At 35.4% G+C, this 27129-nt stretch overlaps 1 protein-coding gene across 3 annotated transcripts in view; it reads left to right on the forward strand.

The window, feature by feature from the left end:
• Positions 1 to 1673: 1673 nt before the first annotated feature.
• Positions 1674 to 27129, forward strand: part of LOC145684171 (uncharacterized) — a 52619-nt gene continuing 27163 nt past the window's right edge. For 2 of the 3 annotated variants that reach the window (XM_081756163.1, XM_081756162.1), the window contains exon 1: positions 1675 to 1938. In XM_081756163.1, coding sequence (XP_081612289.1) covers positions 1801 to 1938 — 138 coding nt within the window. In that variant the 5' untranslated portion in view covers positions 1675 to 1800. Of the gene's footprint in view, positions 1939 to 27129 lie in introns of all 3 variants that reach the window. The other variant, XM_081756164.1, reaches the window with a different exon arrangement.

The raw sequence follows: 27129 nt of genomic DNA on the forward strand, positions 1-27129 counted from the left end.
CGAAGTCTGAAATGACGCCCCTGCTTCAGGAATGTGTCCAGGCTTGTCGTTGGCCAACCTTGTCGTCAGCGACCCAAAATGAGATGTATCCAGGCTTGTCGGGATCGACCACGACAAGCTTGGACACCCCAGGAATGTGCCCAGGCTTGTCGGAATCGACCGCGACGAACCTGGACGTCCCAGGAATGTGTCCAGACTTGTCATGAACGACCCAATTTGAAATGTCTGTTCCAACAAACTCTACCAGTTAAGGCGTTTCCAGTTCATACATACATGCCCTTCAATATAGAGTTGCATGGCTCGCAGCTATATCGCTATTGGCTGATTCTCGCCAGTCAGCTACTGCCCTCTACTAGAGGATTTTCTAATTATTTTAAATTTACTTATCTTTTATTAAAAGAGATTATTATTATTTACAAAATTTTCGTTTTACTTAAATAATTATTAAATGGGATGTGTGCCCTTGTACATAAAATTTTTGCCGAACTGACCTGGCAGCTGGCACCGATACGGTGTCGTCGAAACGTAGCGGCCCCAAAGCCTGATGGCTTGAATAGGTTTGAACCCTCATGTCTGTGGTACTTCTTACGATTTTTATGAATATCACGGTGGTATAAAAATAACACTGCAGTATTATCAGAGAGAACAGTTGCCCTTGTACATTGATAACACTAACTGCCCTTGCACACACGTACAAGTGAATAAACACTTGTATTTGTCAGATCTACGTGCTTTGAATGCACCAAATCGGCCCATTGGAATGTGTCCAGGCTTGTCGTTGGCCAACCTTGTCGTGAGCGACCCAAAATTAGATGTGTCCAGGTTTGTCGGGATCGACCACGACAAGCTTGGACACCCCAGGAATGTATCCAGGCTTGTCGGGATCGACCACGACATGCTTGGACACCTGAGGAATTCGTTCGAGTCTGGCGCAAGAGGATAAATTGGGAAGTGTCCAAGCTTGTCGTTGTCCAAGCTTGTCGTCGTCCAACCTTGTCGGGAGCGACCAAAATTAAGTGTCCAGGCTTGTCGTCGTCCAACCTTGTCTGCGTCCCGATGTGATCTATAGATTGATACATGACTCATGTTCAGACAATATTAATTATATCCTTTCCATATGTCAAATAGGCAGTAAAAACGAAGTCCAGCTATTAGCTATAGTTCTGGGATCTCATTTCGAAGCTGTTTGCATCAATGCAAAGCTAAATGTTAGTTCGTAATAATCATCAAATTGACCATACTTTAATTCAGGGGCGGATCCAGGACGGACTTCTTGGGGGAGGGCGGTGGGTTGTAATACTGCTAGTTAAAGCTACTTTTAAGAGCTCCAAACTCTGTTTATTTATAAATAAAATAAGAAAGGTTCCTCTTCTGGGGGGGGGGGGGCGCGATCGTGGCGATCGCTGGATCCACCACTGCTTTAATTTGCTGCATTTTTGCGTTGCGGTCTTTTTAATTTTTTTTATTGATTGGGATTGGTTAGAAAATAGCAGGAATGATATTAGATTATATTTAAGCAACATTAAAAATATGAAGGATTTGTCTTGCTTAATGTTGTTAAATTCTGTTACCTCCAAGTGTAGCCATTTCTTTTTTTATTTTTTGCTAGAATCTGTGTATTATTTAACTACTATCTGACGAAACTTGTTGGCAACACTGTAATAGCGCTTGACGTTTAGTTTTTGTTTGTTTAGTGTGAATGTTTTTATTATATCATACATTTCAGTCTGTTTATTTCATATGTTGATATATATATATGTATTTTTTATTTGAATACAAGTCTTTATAATTGAAATAGACATGGAACAAGTTTTTCCGATGAATACATGTCGTTTGTGCTTGCTTCAGAATAAGAGTGTAATCGAACTGTTCCCGTACGGTTTCAGACAAACTAATTCTAGTTTGTTGAAAATGATAAAAGAAGAATTAAAAATAAATGTAAGTTTAGAATTGAATCATATTTGGCAAGCCGTAAATTTTACATGCATACCGAGGATATAATATCATCTATGGCTCTGTGCAGATTTTTAATGCGGATCCATACAGAAATTAATTGTATATTTGGTGCGAAATGTACAAATACAGTTCACGGGTCCAGATATAATTAATAACGTATTTACAGATTCAAATGGCTGACATTTAGTATATCCCCGAATCTTGCACAGATAAGACCCCAGTATTACTTATTTTACAAAATATAGCTGAGGGAGCTACACCGAGCGAAGGGGGTTAGAAGCCCCGCAGGGTCCTTTTTTTTTTCTACCTTCATCACAATTTAGGCAAAATCAAGGTACTCGGTTCTGGAGCTATGAAACGAGTTGGGGGAGATACTAAATGCCATCCAAACATTGTTTCTTTTCTATTCACTACGCGCAACTTCATTTTGGGAGAGTTTCATCGTTACGGGCATGAATTCAGAAATACATTCTTATTCTCTTTATGACCGCCTAGCAAATCACTTTTGAACTGTACTAGGGATTGAGTATAGCCCGCTCCCCCCAGTGATTTTTAACGAATCATAGTGATTCTAACGGTTCATATTAGTTCAGAATGAATCGGAATCACATGTTATAAAGATTTAAGATGTAAATCTTGTGGTAAGGAGGCTTTAGTATAAGTAGTAGTAGCGGTAGTAGTAGTAGTAGTAGTAGTAGTGGTAGTAGTAGAAGTAGTAGTGGTGGTAGTTAGTAGCAATACTACTACTAGTAGTAGTAGGAACGGGTTAGAAGCCCCGCAGGGGTTGGTTGGGTTCTGTTCTCGATATAACTTAAGTAGTAGTAGTAGTCGGAGTAGTAAAATTAGTAGTAGCAGTAGTAGTAGTAGTAATAGTAGTAGTAGTAGCAGCAATAGTAGTAGTAGTAGTAGTAGTAGTAATAGCAGTAGTAGTAATAGCAGTAGTAGTAATAGTAGTAATAGTAGTAGTAGTGACTCTTCCAGTTCCGGTGACAAAGAACTGGGGGGAGCGGGCTATACACAAGCCTGTACTAGTTCCACTTACAAAGTCATTCGTATTTCGAGCCCACTGATTAGAAGTGGCGCAGATGGGCACCGTGCGCCGAAGGCTACGGGCGAGGAAAGGTGGGGTTGTTGTCCCTTAGGGAGCTGCGGAGAATCTGAACGCGGTTCTTCTCATTTTCTTTATTCAAACATCTGCAGAACTTTGTACATTCGATGTACACAACATACGTAAATAAAAGGAAATAGGAAAAAACAGAACTTCCCTTCTACATCTTTATTTTGGCTAATCTTGTGTTGATGGTGGCCTCAAAGAAGACACACATGTTTTTAACGTATTACTACTTACCTTTTGTTATTTTAGAATAATTTGCTTACGATTACTTCTGTTTCATTTCGGGCGGTGACTTTTCACTGTTAATCACAAATATTTCTTATTTTCATGTTTCCTTTTTTCTTATAGTATCACAGCACAAAATTGGTACTCACCAGCTGTTAAGTGTTGCACACTACTACGGTGTCTGTCGGTAACGAAAGTCGCGAAAGTGTCACGAAATCAGAAAACGGTCATGAAAGTCAAGAAAAAGTCACGAGATTTAGCTTTTGGGTCACGATTTTCTTTTTTATTTGTACAAAACAAAAGTTTAGACTGAAAAATTTTATTCTATAAAACGTCAAAATTCACTACCAAAAATGTCTATGGTCGGCTTTAGACGCTACCAAATCCCAAGCAAAGCACGCTTCTATCACATACATGAAAATTTGCCTAATTCGCACCCAAATTCGCTGTTGAGAATGTTACGAAATTTTATGGTTTGGTAAAGAAAAGGTCACGAAAAAGGCACGAAATTTCATTTTGGAATTTTAGTAGACACCCTGCACTACGCATTACTCAGAAATTACTGAAAAACGAATCCTTGCATAATTACGTAAATCTAAATAAACTTTTAGAGGGTTTCGGGGTAGTACCCTATCAAACATATGTCCCTGGAACATTAGAAATTACAAAAACTCAAACAGATAATTCTTTCCTGCGTGCTATTCCATTCTATGGAGTCATACTTATATTCATGTACAATGCATTTCTTTTACTATAGGTGCCTTCCATTTCAACTCAGGCAAAAAAAAATATATATATATATATATAAAATTGTACCACCACCATCTCAGATATTGTTGAAACTTTTTTTTATAGCAACTAGTCATGTTTTTAAGAGACCCATATTTTTTTGTTTTGTCGAAAAAAATTTTCCCGCCAAGTAATGGGCCATCAAAGACGGGGAGTACAATTTATGAATTGTAGAAGACATGGAAAATGGTCAACTTCGGAGCCTCACCATTCGGCTATGGAGACAGGTAGAGTTATAATTCTTATTGTGGTATGTACATAGGAATATAAATAAACTATATTTTATTATAGTTTAGTTTGCGCATGCGTATCTTTTTGTACATAAATTAACAAATGAACGTCAATTATCTGAAAAGTCGAAGTTTGCGAATTTTTTTCGAGCACTTCCGGTTCGAATTTTAAAATTCTGTTTTCACAGTTGGTAAGACCTGGTTACGCGCTTTTCTAAAAAAAAAAAAAAAAAAAAAATTGTATCGCTTCTGTGTGCAACCGTTTTGTCGCAAAAAATTCGAGAAATTGTAAAATTTTCAAAAGTCGCCATTTTCGTGCGCCATTTTCTCGAAAACTCCATCTTTTAAAATTCTGAAATTTTGTCGGATGGTTCAACTTTACATGAATAATAAACACACCAAATATCATTCTCGACCAATGCTTCATGAATTAACTGCAGCCTTTTAAAGTTATCAAAGTTTCGTGAACTTTGATGTCACAGTTAGCAACACTGGGAACAATAAAAGTGCAATAATTTCATGATGTTTGTGGTTCACATTCATTAAATGAAGAATAAAAGGTTTTCTTGACTGTTTTTTTTTTATTATTATTTTGATCAAAAAGGCTTTCTGAAATAGTAAAATGAGCCTCCCCCTACTCCTCCATTTTCTTAAATCGAAATAATCTGAGGTGGAAATTACGATTACGAAACGCAGAAATTTCCAGTTCACTTACTTAAAAGGGTCTTCGGAAACAAAATTTCACTGATTTCTTTTATTTTTTTATTTTTTACATGGACCAATCATTTGCTTGATTGGTGTCTTCTTCGCTAATAGCATGTAACCGTGCGGGTGCTCCAATAGGTGTTGGCTTACTCACAACTCGTCCAAGAGTGGATCTAGGAGGAAGAAACTTTTTTATTTTATATATAAATAAAACCGATCTCAGAGTTTAAATCTCGTAGCTCTATATAGCAGTATTACCCCCCGCCCCCTCCAGAAGTCCGTTCTGGATCCGCCCCTGCGTAGCACATTGTCGATAGTCACAAATGCTGAAGGTCCATGTGGAAGCATAAACAGCACTTCAACTTCACGTACTTCATGATTTATTCATAATATTTCTGCTACGCACCACTGGTTATCATACATATATGTATGTAACAAAAGTTCCTTTTTTGCAGATTTCTTAAATCTACACTTTGAATTGCAGAAGTTTGATTTTGGGGGAAGCATGAAGTTAGTTCATGGTGACCCGTTACTGCCATAAAAACTTCGCCATTTTCCGAAAGCCAAAGATGACTTCGTTGAATACCAGTTACCGGTCGCATACTTTCCCTTTTTTTCTTCCGGAAGTCGTCGAATTCAGTTCCAGGCAACAAAACAAGAGTAATACCCGGAGTTTGTACTTGCACTATACTCACGAATTCTTCTGCGAGTTTAGTGGGGGCGCGGTGGCTCAGTGGTAGAGCGTTCACCTCCGGTGCTTGGGGTCCTGGTTCGATCCCAGATTGTGGTGGACAAACACCGTGCTCGTGGGTTTTCTCGGGGTTATCCCGTTTCCTCCCACTTTCTTCATTCCACCATTTCATTCATTTCTCATAATCACCGTCTCCTTTAGCCTAACCGGCATAATCGTGGGACGTAAAACTTAAAGATTTCATTTTTTTTTTTTTTTGTACTGCGGTTTTAATACTGTGTATTGTATCTGCCTAAGGGTATGCCGCGTTGCCACATTCTTTACACCTCTCCCCCCCCCCCCTCAATACCGTCGCAGAGACCATACATGGCCGGTTTCACTGCAAAACCACTGCTTTATCGGACCTGTCTGCATCTCGAACATCTGAAAGCGACTTTTAAAGTGGGATGCAGCACCATCAGAAATCACTGACACGGTTTGGGAAATTGTAGACACTTATTTTCTCGTATCCAAACCTTTTTCTATAAAATATATTTTCGCTTTTCTTCGAGCATTTTTAGAATTTTGTCTATGGCTATGAGTACATGAGCCAAATCGTGTGTTTTATCGTCGTTCATTACAACAAAACTGTCAATTGTTTCATATTTCGGTGATAACTCTGAATTTCACTTTGCAGAATAACAGTCCAATTTTCAGCGGTCCACATGAAGTAAAATAGAATTTGTATCTTGAAATTTTATACGGTGCTTTTCGGTAGCAATTAATTCTCTTTGGATTTTCTTGATGTAGTCATGAATTACAATTCTTACAGTTAAGGGCGTTGGCACTCTACTCAGAATTACTAAAAAACGCAATTTATCGAAATGATCTGAGTATATAACATTATAGCAATATATTTAAAAGTAGTAATGATTAATTTTATGTTGATATAATCAATATGCGCTTATATAATTAATTAATAATTAATTAAAATTTGTTCCAATTTAGAGCAATAATTAATAAAAATTTTGTTCCAAAACTTGAATATGTTATTCCCTGATTATTATTGATTAGAATGAAATTGTATTAAATTTTTCTTGAAGCTTGATTTGTTTTCAATTATCTTAAGAACTAAATATTGGAATGAAAAAATGCAACTAAACTGCACATCACAGCGCAAATCCGTTTTTTGATCACTTATATTTGTCGAAAGAGGCCAGCGATCTTCAACATTTATATATCGTTCTAAACACTGAAATGTCTGCTTCCTCTCGATATTATACTTCATCATGTACTACCAACGTACTTTATGTATTTTGAGAATAAATGCACAAAGTGTTAACATTTTAAAAGGAACATCTGTACGCTAGCGCCACTCGCATTTTCGACGGGATGTTCTACAACTACAAGGTCCTACTATCACCTATTTCGCAGTGTAGCTAACGAGTTGAAGGTGTTACCAATCAGGCGTGAGCTGATATACTGCAAATACATAATGGCTCGTAAACGACCTTTATCAAAAACCAGAAAACGAAATAAGCGCTCAAAATCTGCTCGAGCCGCAGCTAAACGTCGCAAAACTGAAATTGTTGTTTCTGTTGATGATTCTTTTCCATGTTATTCACAAGGAACCGCTGAAGATTCAAGACAGCATGATGAAAGGTAAGATTGTATATATATATATATATATATATATATATATAAGCTTCGTGTTACTGGAGTATGTTAGTAGATAACTCTTTATATTCGTTTTACTTATTATTTAATGTATATTTACATTATTTTTGTCTCTGGTTTTTAATTATGTTTTGTTTTCGTTGTTTAGCATCTGTTCTCAGTACCTACCAGTTTCTATATACAATCTAATATATTGACTCACTATTTAGACTGGGACGGAATATTGTATTACATTTAATACTCTCTCACTGTGAACCAAATAAGGGTACCATTGTACTGTAAGTTATTTCAATAAATTAGAGTGCTAAGAACAGTGGCTCGCAAGGATACCCGTGAACCGTACGCCATACAAGGGGGGTCTATCTTCGAAATCTTGGTTTACGTAGGTATAATATTTGTCAATTAGGATCGGACAGTAAGCAAGATATAAATAATGTTGGCGATTAAATAATATAATAATATTCACATGTGAGAATCATTTTCGTTCTGAAATATTCCATGGTACGTATAAAATTTGTGCATGTCATTTTGTTCGATCTTTAGCACAATATAATAATAATTTATTGTTAATGGACTAGAGATTATGTGGAATTAATTATGATGATACATATCATGACAATGAGCGATGTATACGAATATGATGTTGATTAAAGAGAAGAAGTACGATTATAATTACATGCCACTTGGCCCTCAAACATATTTGTCAAATAAAATATTTACTTTTGCAAAACTGAGATAGGCAGCTTCAGAACTGCATAAACTGATGAGCAACTAGTTATATAATGCAGTATAACTATATGGATATTGTTCATGGGTGGACAACTTCACACTATCCCTCCTCTCTCTAAATTATTTCTAGTATAAAAGAACTCTTTCGAAAATAATAATTTTAGCAACTAACCTAAACTAACGATTTGAGGTGAAAAATCTGAAAATCGGACGGGTAAGTGTGAAGTTCCTTATTTCATTAGTTTGAATAATAATAATAATAATAATAATAATAATAATAATAATAATAATAATAATAATAATAATAATAATAATAATAATAATAAGTGTCATCTATCAGTTATGAGTACATCCTATCTCGTAAACGGTACGGTGGGGAAGAGATGAACGAAGAATTTCTCTGCTTTGCACATCATGTGACTGACTAGCTTCGGGTTAGAATTCCAAGAATTGAGAAACAAGCAAGCAAACGAGGGGATCTGATAAGACTTTTTTTTTTTCATTTGTGCTGCACAGAGGGTTTTCACATTGGAATTGGCATGTCATTTCTACTCCCCCTCCTGCCGGATTGGTTTTCCTGTCTTGTTCCGCCAAAATGTTTCTAACTTGTAAGTGTTGACTCAGTCGCGGGCATTTCAGGTGCCATAGTAGGGTATCTGTTTCGCTTTCTTTCTTTCAAGGCATGGTAAAAACGCCAGTCGGGAATCATATTCGCAAGCTCCCGCATCGTAGGCTATGACTTGAATGATTTTTTTCTCTAGAATTTATTTACATGTTGTACTATAGCAAGCAATTTATGCAGCTATTTAATTCACTTGGGTACTGGCTACTATTTAATTCTACAGCGGAAAAAAGTTGTGTAGAAACCAAGGATGTAGCTAGGGGGAGCACGGGGTCCAAATCTTGACTTGCCTTCCAAATATTTAAACTAGTATATAAATACTAGTTTGCTATTTATACTACTAGTTTAGTATATATGCCCCCCCACCCAAATCAGAGCTCTGGCTACGTTCCTGGTAGAAACTAAAAAAAAATATAATTGCTGAGAATTTTGAACGTCCGAAAACGTGATTCGCAAAAAAAAAAAAAAAAAAAAAAAAAAATTGACGCGCAATTACCAGCTTTGATGATTATTGCATCACAAAAGTGGTATGATAGAAGAAAAAATTCATTCCTCAGTGAGATCCGACTTTTCCAACTTCTAAAATGTGGAATTTGCTATTTATTTTTCTATAGGAGTATTTTTTTTCATTTGCTCAGCATTTTCTGGGATGGGTTGGGTAAGACCCCCGTCCATCTGCACGTCTCTATATATATCACGTAGCTATCATTGTATCACAATGATGCCTCTGAAACTTCTGGATTAATTTTAGATTTCCAAACTATGCTATGCATAAGAAATTGAAGTCCTTTAGAACGGCTGTGTCCGTCCGTCTGTCTATCTGTCAACAGGTATCACAGCAAAAACGGTAAGAGCTATTTTCATACAATTTAAGCGGTAAAAACTATCGACAAGTGGTTTTCGGGAATCGATTCAGCATCCCAGGAACAGATTCCATCTCCTTCAAAAACCTCCTACTTAAACCGAAAGTGGTCGATTTTTACCACTTCCTGTTTCAACAGTAATAGTCATAACCCAGAAACTATAATATCTAGCGTCAAACGGTTCTCAGAAATCGATTCAAGGTGTGAAGGAAACAAAACACTTCGACTTCTGTATTTCCACTAAAACCGGAAGTGGTAGAAATTCACTACTACTTCCGGTTTCAATATTGATTTTCATTGACATAAAACTGTAAGAGTTATCGACAAGCAGTTTTCAGAAATCGATTCAGCATCCTAAGAATATGTCCTATCTCCTTCACCAATCTTCAAGTTAAAACGGAAGCTATACAAATCGGTCAATTCCGGTTTCAACAGTATTTGTCATAACTCAAAAACGGTAAGAGGTATCGACAAGAGGTTTCTGAGAATCGATTCATCGTTCCAAGAATAGGTACAATCTCCTTCGACAATCTTCTATTTAAACCAAAAGTGGTAGAAATCAACTACTTCCGGTCTCTACTATTTTCAGTTTTACTATGTAATTTGTATAGTTTGGAAGTCTACCGAGTTTCACACTGTGGAACGATACTCACTTGTTTCTTCTTTCAGAGACAATCGTCAATCGCAGAATTGATATGTCATGCTCCACTAATTGAAATCAAGCGAAATTCTTTTAAAATTCTTATAATTTATGTGTGGATGGATACACATTGAGAAGTAGAGAAAATTACGAGAATTTCTGGGAGCCTATCAATTTTGTGGATTCATGTAATTATAAAATATGTTTCAACTCTACGATTCCAGGTTGTCTCGAAACTTCGTTTTTACATATTTCGCAAACATATACCTCGACAAAGATAATTTTGAAGGATATGTTTAATAAACATTCCTTTTAATATTTGTAGGAAAAATAGCTATTTGTGCTTACAATATCGCTTACAAATTTCAGTTCACCCTGTCCTGTTTCAAGAATACTTTACATTATTTTTCATATTAGGTCAGTTCAGATGAAAGTACTTTATTGAAGTATCCTCCCGCGGACAGCATGGGAATTCGATTTATGAAGAACATCGCCGCAACCGTCTAACGTCATCCACGTTCGGTAAAGTTGTGAAACGTAAAGATCACACTTCGCGCCATGTGTTGGTGAAAGACATTTTACACAAGAGAAATCTATCGACACCATCAATAGAATACGGAAGAAATCATGAAGGTGTTGCTCTACGAAAGTTTGCGGAGGAGAAGAATGTGACAGTAGAGAAACGAGGATTATATATTGATTCTAAGTATAGTTTCTTAGCTACTAGTCCAGATGGTAAGAAATATTTTTCAACTTCTTTGTTGATATAATATAATAATTGTTTAACTCTAATAAGTACTGTTTGTTCAGTGTGCTATAATTAGAGGTATTAACTGAATCTGAACGAAACCAAACCACTTCCTTTTTGTTTATGGAAAAGGGACAGACAGATTATTATATTACTTAAAAAAATCTTTTCATTCTAGTCTATCAATTAATTCCCTCCTAATCATATTTCAGGATATGTAGTAGAAGATGATGCGTTAGTGGAAGTAAAGTGTGTTATTTTTACCCATTCCTGATTGTGTTAGATTCATAGCATGGTATTGAGTTTCGTAGCATTGTACAAGCATTAATAAATGACTGAAACTCATACACTGTGTGGAAAATAAGATCTGCTGTAATTTAAATGGAAGCAAATTGCGAATCGATGCAATTATTCTTGATTCCGATTGCAAGGGATTAACAACCTTTAATTCATTATAGACATTTACAACAAACTCTACAATAGATTTGTGCAATCGAGGATTGAAATGTTGATTTCTAAGAGTGGCATCTCTGTTTGCCAGCAAAAAGTCATTTTCGTAATTCGCGATCAATGCCGCTTTAAATCCTTCATACTGCTTGCTAGCTTCGTTGAATTTCAGTTCTATCTTCTGTTCCATAGTCTGGCTAACTTCGTTAAATTTCAGTTCTATCTTCTTTTCCATGGTCTGGTTAGATTCGTTTAACTTCTGTTCCATGGTCTGGTTAGATTCGTTTAACTTCTGTTCCATGGTCTTGTTAGCTTCGTTGAATTTCAATTCTATCTTCTGTTCCATGGCCTGGTTAGCTTCATAGAACTTCTGTTCCATGATCTGGTTATATTCGTTGAACTTCTGTTCTATGGTTTGTTTTATCTCAGTCGTCATTTGCATAATTTGTCGCTGCACCGCTAACAAAAGTCGATCCTCAGATGACAAACTTGGTGTTGCACTAATTTCACCTGGATTACTGGTATTAGAATCCTGTTGCACTATTTCACTATCCATTTTTCTTTTGATGACCTTACCGCTTCGTAATACGGTTAAGTTCGTATTCATAAATGGTAATATCCAAGTAAATTCAGCCCTACTTTCCTTCTTCGGGAACTGAATTTTCAAAAGTCCCGGGTTTGGTAAACCAAATTTTTATAACGACTCTATAGAAAAGCGTCGTCAACCTGGTCCGTCTTGTAATATATAAGTTACGAAGCGATAATTACTTTTCTTTATGCAAAAATCAACTCAGATATTCAAAGATTATTAGTCTCACCTTTATTGCTTGATATGTCTTAAATATTCTTTTTAAGACCGTAAAATACATAAATTCACTTGACTAGGTCAACACATAACATGTACATAGCCACAACTATCCCATAATAATCTCTTACATATATTAAAAACATTCTTCTTTTCTGTTAATTTAAAATGAACATTCTACTAAGTATATTACATATTTATGAGCACTTTTTGCCCACGGTACAGGTAAATATTATACAAACTAAAGTATTTCGTTATAACTCTTATGTACTTATGTTACTCTCAAATAACCACTTAACATTATTTCCAAGTTCCAAGTTTTTAAATGTAGTAATTGTATTCTTGCGCTGAATAACCAAACAATCATAACATTATTTGTATTTTAGTATAAATAAAGAAATCGCTAGTCTGACTAGCCCCAGGTAACTGGGAAAGCAGCCAAGAAGACATTGTACCAGTGTTTCTCAAACTGTTTGGTAACAACTCCCAAAATCGGTAAAATATCAAGGAGTTTGTAAGTTTAAAAATATTCATTCGTAAATGACTTTGTGACATTAGTATTATACAAAGAGGAGACGTCGTAACTTTTACTGACTTCTAAAGCGGGTCTAGAGGTAAATTGTTTGAGAATCACTGTGTTACACATTCTTGGCGGTCACAAGCCCGGTGAATGCTGAGCGACAGTTGCCGATTGCTTTTCCTGTCATTTGTATTTTGTGTATATCTTTATGTAGACAGGATAGAAGTGTGAAGGGGAGATCGACCAGTAGGGTCAGTGAGCGCGAAGTACGTCAGGGAAGAATGAACATCTCCGCTCTATAGGACGAGTTTTTTGGAGTGAGTGACAGCTTCTACACGGGGAGGGTTACTGATCGCGCGTTGAACAGAAGAAGGATGGGTATACCACCATTGAAAGAACTCCCCCGCCACGGTTAGTGCTATAGATATAGACTGCTGCTACCAAACATGTTCTTCTAATTACTTGGTTCTCAAGACAAGTTTTTGGGCCATTCTTTTTCCTTGAAATCCCATCCTTTCAATTCGTATTTGATGCTTTTGTATTTCAAGGCGACAGAAGAGGTTTCTATGGCTTTTTTTGTTATATTGTCGTTTCAAAATGTTATTAAATTTGATAAATAATAACAAATGATATATATATATAAAACCAGAGTAACCAGACGACGGTGTATGGCCCTGCACCGGCCCCAACCAGGGGTTTTCCCAGAATTTTGTCTCGGATTCTGTATTTTTGCTGGGGGAGTTTGGATATTGATGCATGGAGGAACAACATAACGTAAACGAAATTACATGTGTGATGAAATAAGGCAGAAAAAACATTTTCTAACAAGTACACCTTCTCCAAAAAATACTTTTCATGGCTTGATCGAGGGCTATTTCAGAATTGACTATCTCTACAGGGTACCCCTGGAATTTTCAATTAAAGTTTCTAACATTTCTTCATACATTTATCCAGGGACGTACGAAGAGGTTGGGTACTGGGGGCCCGGAACCCCCCCCCCCCCGAAATTCCGACTTTTTTCTAAATTTAGTCTAACTTTAGGGGTAATTTTACACATTTTAATATAATTTAACCTTAAATTGTTTTCGGACCTTCCGAAATGATTTGGACCCCTTCCACAATAAATTCCTGCGTACGTCTCTGAGGCAAATACAGATACTTTATCTTTAGGGGTGATATGAAAGGCTATGTATTTTTCTCTGTATCGATCGATGAATTATGGCAACAACCATTCAAACTATTGAAACAGATCAACGTGAAGCTTCCACCACAGCAAGTATATATAACAGGCACATATCCAGGTGGGACCTGGGGGCTCATGTCCCCTCCGAAACTGAAGCACGTTTTTAATAAACATACTTTTACGTTTTTGAGATTCTTTTGTTTCAAATTACTTCGAGTCTGTCAAAATTTTGGTCAATGTGTTGTCGTCTTCTTTTAAGTCCAAGAACATACCGTGACACCATTGCCCCTTGGTGGAATAAAAAAGAACACTTTTAAATAGGATTAAAATTTCGTTTCTGTTCTGTTTACAACTTTAAATGTAATAGAAGTATACACTCAGTGTTTTCTTGTTATTCTTGTTATATGCTATCGCAGACATTTTCCTTAGTTACATATCTCTCGGAAATATTTGTTTGACTTTCTTTGTGCCACAATACAGTTCGTTCAAACTAAACTGGTTCTTATAATGAAAAGTAAGGAAAAGTTTAAGCAAGAATAGAACTGTTGCATTATATTATTATTATTATTATTATTTTGAAAACAAATTGATATTTTAAAACATTAGAATTACGTGCTTACGAGACTTCCCCTTGTCACCCCTCCGCGAAAAGAAAACCTGGATAAGTGCTTAATATATAGTGATTAAATTCCCATCAAATCAAATAAGTTCTCATGTATCCGAACTTGATACATGTATTCAAACTACAGACCAGGAGAGCATAACGTGTTCTACAAGATAAAATTTTGAGATGACCAATTTCACATCACATCACATCAGGATTGTGAAGACAAGGGACGTACTCAGGGAGTGGGTCCGGACCCCTCAATATCCCGACATTTTTGTAAATTTAGTCTAATTTTAGGGGCAATACAAAGTTTAATATAATTTAGCCTCAAATTGTATTTGAACCCGCCCAAAAACTTTCGACCCCTCCCGACATAAATTCCTGCGTACGTCTCTGGTGAAGACTATATCTGAATTCGGTTTCTCGTAATAAATAATATAAACAAAATTTTATATAGGCATATTTAACATTACTGTACTCTTTTGAATAACAGTTTCATGATTTGTTAAGATTGTTTTCTGATTTATAAGATATATTAGATTCAGCTAAAAACATACCACCATATTTTAAACGTTATAACATATGTGGCAACAGTAGCGTAACTTGAAGCCTCAGAGTCCCCATAGCCCTTGGTTATGTGCCCCCTGGGCCGCAAGGCTTGTGGGGGCGCAATTTACGCCTATGTGTGGCATATACTATTGGGAAATAAACTATTCAATAAAATGATTCTGACAAGTATTCAGTGATATAAATAGAAAATATTTTGTCCAGCAGGATAAGTGGCGTAACAAGATGAAGGGCCAAGAGAGGTGCCCCTCCCACAATTCTGATAGAGTTTGAGGGGCGTCAAAGGTACATAAGATTCATTTTGCAGCCCTCAATAAAACAAAAAGGAGGCAATATTACAAACAAAAAAGTAAGTATATTAGTTATTTCTTTTGTCGGCGCTGACTGACTACGGTCCGCCTTCGGTAGAATCTTTTTGTACGTAAAGTAGTTACTATATAAATTTTCTTTGTACTGTATATGTGAAATGAACCCTCCAAACATAATGTATAAATAAACATGAATAAAAGAATAAATAATTCTATGTAATATTGCAGTCACGGGAGATGTAAACATATGCCTTACTCCCTTTATCTATCTGTTAGGGAAGCGTAATAAAATAGGTTTCCCCCGACATTTTAAACTTCCTTACTCGGCTGAGTAGTGTTTTCTTTTTTCCTCAAAATCAGCTAAACGGAACGTTTTCCTTCTTTAAAAAGTAGTATTACTGTTTTATTACAAACAGTAATAGTTTTTAGGACTATATTGAGGAATAAGAGCTCAAGATTTAAAATTATCGCACTTTTTCGTACGGTAATCGGGTTTTGATGTACATCTGCGGACAGCCAAATTACTGTACAATTTCCATCTCTAAATCGAACAAAATCTGTTTTTAAATACATTAGTATTTTATTTCGTAACAGAAGAAAAGACTTGATGGGTTGAAAATATATAAATATTGGGAACAGAAGGAAGAAGTTAAAGGGTTACTTACAAAAATAAAAATAACGTAAGTGTATTAGCGCGATATTGCACTCATTGGTACGCGTTTTCGTGCACAGAGAAATAATAATAATAATAATAATAATAATAATAATAATAATAATAATAATAATAATAATAATAATAATAATAATAATAATAATAATAATAATAATAAAACGTATCAGATACTCCATAGAAACACATTATATACCAAGCAATACAGAACAAGTAATCATTTCATTTCTTCCTTTTCTCTACTTAAATGTATTTAATTTACTGGTATTTCGTATTCTGAAAATGTACAAGAATGAAGATAAAACAAGAAATTCCCATTTATCAAAAACTTTCAGTACTTTTTTTTCCTTTTTCTGAGACTTCAAGGGGGTCCGAATAATGATGAGAATCTTGAAATTATTTTCATTATTTCGATCACTGGTTCTTAACAATGGCTTAACGCCCCCACAGGCGTTTTCCTTTCTAAACGAGGCTTGGAACAAAAAGGGGCGATTGGAGGGTGTTTGAGATTTCATGACATGTTATAGACTGTTTTCTTATTATTAGACGAAAACTATGACTTATTTTACCAATACACACAAACATACACGTATAAATATACAGAAGAATTGTGTATATATAAAACAATTATGTTCTTTATGTTCATTATTTGTCAACTGATTTGACTGTATTTAACACTTTTTCATTATTGAGATGGCAACATCGAATTAAACAACAAACATTTTCACACACGTTTTTGCGAGCGGAGGCAAGACCGACTGCGATGCTAACTCCATCTCTGGACGGAGAAATAAAACTCGTGAAAGTCCTTGGCTGTTAAATAAGCAATGTACGATACGAAAACAGAAAGCGGCACAGTTTTTTAACGAGATTATTGTTTTCCCATATGGCATACGTAACACTTTCATTTTCATCAGGATCAATAATTGAAAACTCCACACTTATTCCTTCCACTCCAGGACATGCACCACATTCTTGAAGAAGACAGTGGTCATTTTCTACGGATCATACTACTAAAGGAAATAGGTCACTCATGACAGCTTCAATACAGGCTGCACCTTTGATTTGTAGCAACGCAGTAGCAGCTAACTTAAAATTTGCACAATACACACACACACACACACACACATACACACTTCCCTCGCAGGTTGCGGACTGGCCCACTTTAGTCAAATACTGTAAAATTCCGGGTGACCCATTCTTATGTTGGGATTGTTCTGTTTAAAAAGTCAGTAAATTTCTTTGGAACGCGTACGAAAACGTTTCGATTTTTTTAAACTTTTTGTTCTTTTTCGATCACTGTAATGACATCGCACTTAATTGAGACTTTGTCTGGAGCATTCCAAATCATTACTGAGGTAATAGTTCAGGCTTTTTGTAGATCATCAGAATTTATTGGATGGCCGTTTCAAGTAAACTTAAAATTTGTGTGTTTCGTAATCGTAATTTCCACCTCAGATTATTTCGGTTTAAGAAAAAACGGAGGAGTAGGGGGAGGCCCATTTTACTATTTCAGAGAGCCTTCTTGATCAAAATAATAATAAAAAAAAAAACAGTCAAGAAAACCTTTTATTCTTCATTTAATGAATGTGAACCACAAACATCATCAAATCATTGCACCTTTATTGTTCCCAGTGTTGCTAACTGTGACATCAAAGTTCACAAAACTTCGCTAACTTTAAAAGGCTGCAGTTAATTCATGAAGCATTGGTCGAGAATGGTATTTGGTGTGTTTATTATTCATGTAAAGTTCAACCATCCGACAAAATTTCAGAATTTTAAAAGATGGTGTTTTCGAGAAAATGGCGACTTTTGAAAATTTTACAATTTCTCGAATTTTTTGCGACAAAACGGCTGCTCACAGAAGCGATACAAATGTTTTTTCGGAAAGCGCGTAACCAGGTCTTACCAACTGTGAAAACAGAATTTTAAAATTCGAACCGGTTGTGCTCAAAAAAAATTCGCAAACTTCGACTTTTCAGATAAATTGACGTTCATTTGTTAATTTATGTACAAAATGATACGCATGCGCAAACCAAACTATAATAAAATATAGTTTATTTATATCCCTATGTACATACCACAATAAGAATTGTAACTCTACCTGTCTCCATAGCCGAATGGTGAGGCTCCGAAGTTGACCATTTTCCATGTCTTCTACAATTCATAAATTGTACTCCCCGTCTTTGATGGCCCATTACTTGGCGGGAAAATTTTTTTCGACAAAACAAAAAAATATGAGTCTCTTAAAAACATGTCTAGTTGCTATAAAAAAAAGTTTCAACAATATCTGAGATGGCGATGGTACATGCTCTGCCTGAATTGAAATGGAAGGCACCTATATGCACTAAATGAGAAGATCCATTACCAGTTACCAGGGTGGAAAAAAATCATGATTTTTTAAAAAAAAATCATTTTGGTTGATTTTTTTGATTTAAATCGATTTTTTTGATTTAAATCAAATCTTTCTCCTCGTATAATACAAGTCGCGAACTGAAGAAAAAGCATTAGGAATTAGTATTAAATGCTAATTATGCCATTTAAGTGAAAGTATTGGGGTTGAATTTTGAATTATCCCAAATCGTTAACCTATGTCAATCCCAAACAATGTTTCTTAACCTTTTAAATTATGGCTCTTTTTAAAGGTAAATAAATTATAGACTTTCAGTCAAGCAGCTACAGCATCATTCCTATTTATCCTAGGATAATGTTACATACATCACTCACTTTAGAATAGAACAGCTTTTCAAACAGTAACATTCACATTTCCCTATCATGTCCCTGAAGCGGGAAATTTTGAGAGTAATCGGATTTTTTTTTACTTTTTTTTTTTTTAAAAAAAAAAATTGATCTCCTCTGGATTCCCCTGCGTTAACGCACAGATCTGAAAATTAACTGGGAAATACTAAGGGCTGTACTAAATGTGTGTACAAAATTTCAAGCTTCTATCTTGAGTAGTAAGGGTGAGGAAACTATTTAACAGTGAGCTAAGAACATTCCCACAATGCCCCAGATGACCCGGATATAATATAAAAATTTCCTCAGACATCCCTATGTATCCTAGGATCATGATTTGTACATTATTCTCTTCAGAATAAAACAAATTTTCAAACTGTACCCTTCATATCTCCATCATGTATCAGGGGCGGGGAAATCAAGAAAAAAGGAATTTTCTGTTAGAAAGATATATATTTAAATTTTTAGCTCTGTGGACCCCTCCCCTGTTTTAAGGCAGAGATCTGAAACAAATCTGAAAAACACTGAGGGGTGCACTGAGTAAATGTGCAAAATTTCGATCTTGTAGGTGCAAAAGTAAGCCCGCGAAAAATAATATTCCCCAAATACTCCGATTTCCGTATAAAACAGGATCTCAGGTAGCAGTTTCCTGAGACATCCTTATTTATCCTAGGAGCATAGTATGTACTTAATTTTCTTCAGAATAGAACAGCCTTTCAAACGGTACCATTCATATGTCTCCATCTGAGGCGGAAAAATCACGAAAAAAGCTATTTTTGTTAAAAATATCCTTTTTTAAACATTTTTGCCCCTCTAGACCCCGCTGTTTCCACGCAGAGATCTGACAATTATTAAGGGGTGCACTGAATGAGTGTGCAAAATTTCAGTCTTCTGAATGCAAAATGTAACCCGCCAAATAATAATAATAATACGCATAACAAAAAAATATATTTTTAAATTTATGGCGTTATCACACACTATGCCTCAACGCAGAAAGGCGTGAAAGCATATGTTACGTGCTCTAAAATGCCTCCAGTCTTGAAGAAAACGAAGTAAAAAGCCTTATTGGTACTTTTTTAATCGAATAATGAAGATTCTACCCTGTCACCTAAAAATCGGTGATATAATTTAAAAGGTTAAGCATTAAGGAAAAAGTACAGCAACGTTTATCAAAATGACACTTTTTTCACAGAAGTTACTGATATTTGGCAGGGGCCTATTTTTAAAAACTCAGAACTAGCTTGCGGCATGAAATACATAAATTTCGCCTAACGTTATAAAATTAACAAAAACAAAAATTGGAGAGGGGATAGGACCCCTCTAAATACGCCCTATTATCTGGGAACAAACAAACAGACACGCACAAAAAAGAATTTTCGTCTTAAATGTCGATGGTGATTTTCTCGGAATAGTTAACGATTTTAAAACCCAAACCCAATGTTACGAAAAGAATAAAGCAGGATTGCTCCGTTACCTGTTCAAAACGGGATTTTCCCTAATCATCCTCTGCATGACACTTGTTTTCATACTATACTGTACATTTGAGTCTTATTGTATTACGATTATTAACTTTCATAATCGAAATAACAGAACAGAAACGAGATTTTATTTATTTTCACTTTAAATTAATTTATTTCGGAATTCGATTTAAATCAACGATTTTTATTTAAAAAATCAAGTGATTTAAATCTTGATTTAAATCAGACATTTAAATCAATCCACCCTGCCAGTTACTGATTGACTTCTGGAGGGCTGAGTATAAATACAGTATGGGTGTATGGCATAAAAACTACAGTCTATAAAACACGAACCAATATGGTGCTAGGTGGCCACTGAACAGGGTTTGAAAAAACTAACCCACCTGGGCCCATATGTGTTTTTCGGGTTTAATTGGGCTTTATCGGGTTTAATTAGTTTTTTGTGAAATATTTCAATGTTTTTGGGGTAAAAGTGTTAAAAATGTGATTTATATTTCGAGATTGTCATTGTCACATTGTCTGACACAACTTCAAAACACTGTTGTTTTGAAAGAATTGCCGTCATTTTGAAATTTTACATTGGATCGCCGAGAAAATCTATACAGCAAATTTAGAGTGTCGTGCTTCCAGTCTGAAAATTTCAACTTAAAAGACTGAAAATTGTGCTTTGTAGCGTGGATACCCGCTATTTTGAGGGGGGAAAAATGGTCGCCATTTTGAAATATTCCGTTGGTATGCTGCCAAAATCTATACAAGAAATTTAGAATGTCTCATGCTTGTACCCTGAAAAAATATGAATAACAAACATATTAATTTAAAACAAAGATATAATACATGTTTTGTAAAATAAATGTTTCAAAATGCCTTATATGAAATAAGTATTTTCCAGCGTAAAATAAATGGTTTTATTATTTAAGTTTACTTCCGATACTTTGTGCTTTCGTTTCCGGGAATTTTTCGAGCACTTCTTGCAAGACGGTTTTTTCCCGAAAATTAATTTAAAACAACTAACAAAGATATAATTCATATTTTATATAAAGTAAATGTACGAAATGTCTTAGATGAAATTAAGTATCTTTCACCGTAAAATAATAGTTTTTTTGTTGAAGTATTCACTTCCGATGCTTTGTGCGTTCAATTGCGAGAATTTCCCGAGCACTTCTTTCACGACGGGTTTTTTTCCGAAAATGCCGCTTTCTTTACTGTACATCGAAACTGCCACTAGTACGGAAGTTTGAATTCAGCACTTGAAATAGTAAGCGTTAGATACTCTTCGGAACTCCGAGCATTAAGCTTCTTAAATTTGACAAGAATTATTGCGCTATTGCTGGTGTTGATTCTACAGAATGCTTATTTCAAGAGTAGCAACAGATGACTGACAAAAACTATTGTGGGAAAACCAAATTTTACTGAAGAATAATAATTACAACTATAAGTGTGTGTCTGTAATTATAATTACTTGTGTTATCATCAAAGGTAAGAAATAATAATAACATTTACATATTTATTGGTAGTACCGGCACCTATGACCTTAAACCCGTCAAACGTATGGGGATAACGTACCTCCACATCGCCAAGGCAGCGAGCACACTATTCACGGAAAGTATTTTCTAAAATTTAAAAGATTGAGATGTAAGATTGAAAAGGGACAACAATGCGATATACAAGCATCAGAAAGAGACTAACCACAGGATAGGGTGGGAAGGCGCAGAGGTCATAGAAGTAGAGAACAGAACTTTGGTGAGAAAATGGAAAGAAGCCAGGGAGATTATGAAGGCAGGAGACAAGGTGATGAATTGGAATGCAGGATTCTCGATAAATAAGGAGTGGGATAAGATTCTGCTTAAAGAAGAAGAAATGAAAAGGAAGAAGAAAGAAAGAGAGAGAAAAAAATAATAAGGATAATTAGAGGACAGAACGCATCCAGCGGAAAAAAAGTAAACTTTTAATTGGACACGTGTGCAGCTAAAAAGTGAAAGTGAAAGCCACACAAGTGTTACTTTTTAATGAAGGGGCGGAGCCTAATTAAAAGTTGATCTCCGGACAGTATATATAGTGATGACCAACTCCCAGCAGCCAGAAGGAGTGGAAGTCTGATGAAGACACAGTTATTGTGTTGAAACTGTTACGTGATACTGTTTTTTTTTTTTTTTTTTTTTTTTTTTTTTTTTTTTTTTTTTTTTTTTTTTTTACATATTATCATATAGCCTTGATCAGTGTGTTATTGTGTTTAGTACAAAATGGAAACAAGGCCTGATAGAATAGTTATAAAATTTAAAATTGCATATTTTACTTCAAATAGGTTATAAGCATAATCCATACATTAATTTGTTGTATAATTATTTCAAGCTAAGGTAAGTTTTTTATTCATTCAGTGCATTCAGAGCTTTACAAAAGTCTTATGTTGGACGTTGAATGTTGTTGTATACCTTAACGTGAAAGCATCTAATTCGCCCAAAGAAAGTCCAAAATCTGATAAAAATCACTTTCATTGTAATCACCTTAGTTGTACCAGTAATATACTAACAAAAAGCTCAAAAACGCAGGTGTGTCCAAGCCGAAAAAAAAAAATTTATTTGGGGGGGGGGGGGAGGGGGCTGGGCCCACTTGGGCAAACTCTGCCACTGAAAGGCACAAATTTTATATAACCGAGTCACGGGATATACTTCACTACTTTCGACATTTTACTTAGTGTGAGATACCTTATCCCTGCTACACGTCTATAGTTCTGGAATTAAGTTCCATTAAGTGCCGCCAGGACAAACCTATGTGTTAGGTAAATGAAAGAAACTAAACCTAACCTAACCTAAACCATTCATAAGTAATTATTGTCATGTTGAAAGGTTGGTGGGGCTTAACAGAATAAATGCCTAGTTGCCATACATAAGGGAACGCTATGCCTCCATTTTTTAATGTCTTCCTAATGAATGAAAGCATGCATAAAACCTTCCTCAATTAGAAATATATTATTTATTAACCTTAGTTTCAGTTCTATTTCACCACTAGTGCTAGTGAAACTAGCTCAATTTAATTTACACTCAATAACACATTTTAATCATTAGTTCTACGCATTTGCTCTATCATCCCACTACGTAGTTTTATTCCAATTTTACAGCTTTAGACGCAAATAGTGGAGAGTTATTTAGAGTTTATTTTGCCTCTAACAAACTCTTTCTTTAAAAAAAAATTAACCTTCTAAACTTCAGCATTACGCGAATTTTCTACTAAGAAATTAATTTCAAATTATAATGCAAAATGGTTAATCTCTCACAGCAGAATTGTATAAGAGGAGGCCTAATATAACTTCAATTAAATTGAGACAGCCTACATAACCTAACAACTTTGCCTATCAAATTGTACCGAATTGACACTAAGTTACTTCCTCAAACATTATTAAGAAAAAAAGAAAAAAAAAAGTACTGTCACTGGATTGAATCAAAGTATACAAAATTGCCTTACATGAACACATTGAATTCAATCACGTTTGCTACTGATTCAAGTAGTCCTTCATTTGTTCCATTGTCTTCTAATCAAGTGACGAGGCATGGCTCACGAGAAGCAACAGAGGACGAAGGGAACGTGTTGCTTACACATTGCCTCTTCTGCCACGTCACTCGAACATACGACTCACAGAAAGAAGAGGTGTTTCGCTTACAGCTTCAAGCTTTTACAAAGAAACGTGAGAAAAAAAGGAATCCCTTTCCTACATATTACAATTCAATATTTTTTAAACTTGTAATCAATTTTTTTGTTGAACGGTTATAATTCCTTTAGCAACAACAATATTTAACAAGTAAATAAAGTTAGTATATATATATATATATATATATATATATATATATATATATGTGTGTGTGTACGAGGGTCATTGCAAAAGTCATGACAATTATTTTTTCCCTCGAAAATGATTATGAATAAAAAAAATTCTGAAATATGCAAATGGAAGTTTAGTTCATATGTAATCACTGCATGAAGGGAGATGGATGAACACACAGACCACCATAAAGATATAGCACGAGAACAAAGGCGAACAAAATTTTGTCGTTTCAAACGTGTTTCATTGTCAATTGCAACAGTACACAATAGTACAGGGCAGAAACACGTACATATGACATCTTAGAGTTCCTCGAAGTAGTCTCCCAAAGAATCCATCACACACTGTCAACGCTGTAGAAAGCGCCGAATACCTGTGGCCTCACCATGAGCGATTCCTTCGGATCTCATGCGTCAGTGCTGTGGCAGTGTCTTCACGTATTCGAAAGCGTGTTCTACGCAATGACTTTTTCAGCTTTGGTATGAGGTCATAATCGCATGGCGATAAGTCTGGCAAATATGGTGGATGCTCTAAGATGTCACAGGTTACTATTCCTGCCCTGTACTATTGTCTACTGTTGCAATTAACAGTAAAACACGTTTGAATCGACTTTTTTTTTTTCATTTTTCGCGTGCTGTATCTTTATGGTGATCTGTGTGTTCATCCATCTTCCTACATGTAATGTTTACATATAAACTAAGCTTCCGTTCGCATATTTCAGAATTTTTTATTCGTTACCATTTTCGAGAAAAAAAAATAGTTGTCATGACTTTTGCAATGATCTTCGTATATATATATATATATATATATATATATATATATATATATATATATATATATATATATATATATATATATATATATATATATTAAAAAAGAAGTGTGATGTATTAGAAATCGCTACAGAGACTAGCAATTATTTTAGTTGCTCCTGCCTTCTTATATTTATCCACCCTAAAAGAAGAATTTCGATTTTTTTCTTTTAAACATCTCACCTATGGTCCGAGACTAAGGGAGACGCGGTAGCAAGATTGATGATAATGGTAGAATGAAGAAAGTGGGAAGAAATGTGACCCTGAGACAATCCACGCACACGGTGTTTGCCAACCACAAACCCCACTTTGTGGAAGTGGAATATATGAAAAAACGAGATAATCTTAAAATACTATTAACATTTTGTAGTACCATTTATTGATCCCTGTGGTTATCCAGGTGAAAATGTACAGGAATTAACAAGTGATACTAACTAAAAATATATAAATAAATGACTATCTAACTCTATAGTCTAGTAACCTAGAGGTTGAATGCCGCATTTACAAAAGTTTTACATTCACTTACGTCCTTAACCATCTGGATCCAGTTTCTACTTTGTACTCCTATTTCTGCGAGATCCATCTTAGTATTGTCTTCTCATTTTCATCTAGGGTTTCCTAGTGGACTTTTTCCGATTGATCTCTCAGTGAAAATGTTGACTACATGACCTGCTTTCTTCCATTTTGGCTACATGACCTGCTCACCGTAGCTTCTTAAAGTTATTAGTCCTAACAATATTAGATGAACGATATAAATTATGCAGTTCCTTGCTATGAAGTTTCCGCCTTCCCATCTGTCTTGGTCCGAATATTCGTCTCAAGATTTTTTAAAAAATACTTTCAGTCTGCTTTCTTCCCTCAAAAGAAGCGACCATCTCGCAACCATATAGCAAACCAGACATGATTATCGCTTTATATATAGGGTGGCCCAAAAGTAGGTATACAGTACCGTACTGATCAGCTTAGTGCATTTTATATCATTTCTTATTGTTATCCATCAGGTAGACTTAGTTTCTTTATTATTTGTTCTTATTGTGTTTTTACTTATACCTTAAGCTCGGAAGAGCCGAAGCAAATAAACCCATAAACTAAAATGTTATATTGATCAATGCAGGGGTGTATCCTTACTTTTGGGCCACCCTGTATTATAAGCGTCATTCTTCGACAGACAAAAAAATGTAGAGTATTAATAACACGAATTCCCTGCTTTTGATGGGCATTTAATTTCTTCGAGGATATCGTTTTGGTTTGTCATTGTTGATCATTTTGTTGAAGTGATACTATAAAATTTTAATAATGTTTTCAGTTGATTCTAAGTTCTTAAAAAATAAAAAAATAAAAAAAAAAATCAGGAGAATTCCCTTCGAGGGTGAATGTGTAAGAAGGCAAGGTCAACTGGAGGAACTGTTACGTAGGAAGACTCCAGAGTCGAAATTACGCATGGTGATTAAATGATTCATCGGGTTTTAAAGTGAACTATGTCGAAAACTTAATACAATATGTTTATGGTAATGATGAAACAGTATATAGCGTGGCGCAGGAAAACACGAGTAAAATGCATTCATCAACACAGGAGAGAATATATTTAATGATTCAGATGCATGTAGAGACTATACCATTAGCAATGACTTAACTATGACACTTACATGCCACTTTATTTCTTCAAGATGGCATCGGAAAGATGTGTCCCATCTCGGCATACACATTATGACAGGAGTAGCCATGTTTTGGAAATTCGTTGGAATGCTCAGTTTATTACGTCTTGAGGAACACCAGTAAGTACTTTAACCTTCAGTTTCTGTCCGACGAGGACGTGTACTATACTCTTTGTTTTCGAGATGTTGCCATAGATTCGCCCCAGAGAGAAATCATACACACTGATTTCAAGTGATCTCGGAGGCCATACAATGTCATCGTTCTCTTAAATGCTTTCAGAGCAAACACACGTTCCGCACAATTCCAATACTTTATTCTTACTAAATGGAGAAGTCTTCTCAGTGTTGTCTTATCGGTCCCAAACAATGCCGGCCATCCAGCGTTGCTAATTCTAGATTCAAAATTTTCCGTTTTCCTGCTCCACCCTGTAGTTGAAATTTATTTTTTCATATTCCTAGTCTTGGTTCTTGGTGAGAAATGGCAGTACAAGCATAGTTTCCAAAATAATGTGTCTATGCAGCAGAAAGCATCCTGAGATAGTGTTAATAGTTTAAAGAC

Source organism: Thermobia domestica, chromosome 4 (assembly GCF_964235325.1).
Source record: "Thermobia domestica chromosome 4, izTheDome1.hap1.1, whole genome shotgun sequence".
Lineage (NCBI taxonomy): Eukaryota > Metazoa > Arthropoda > Insecta > Zygentoma > Lepismatidae > Thermobia > Thermobia domestica.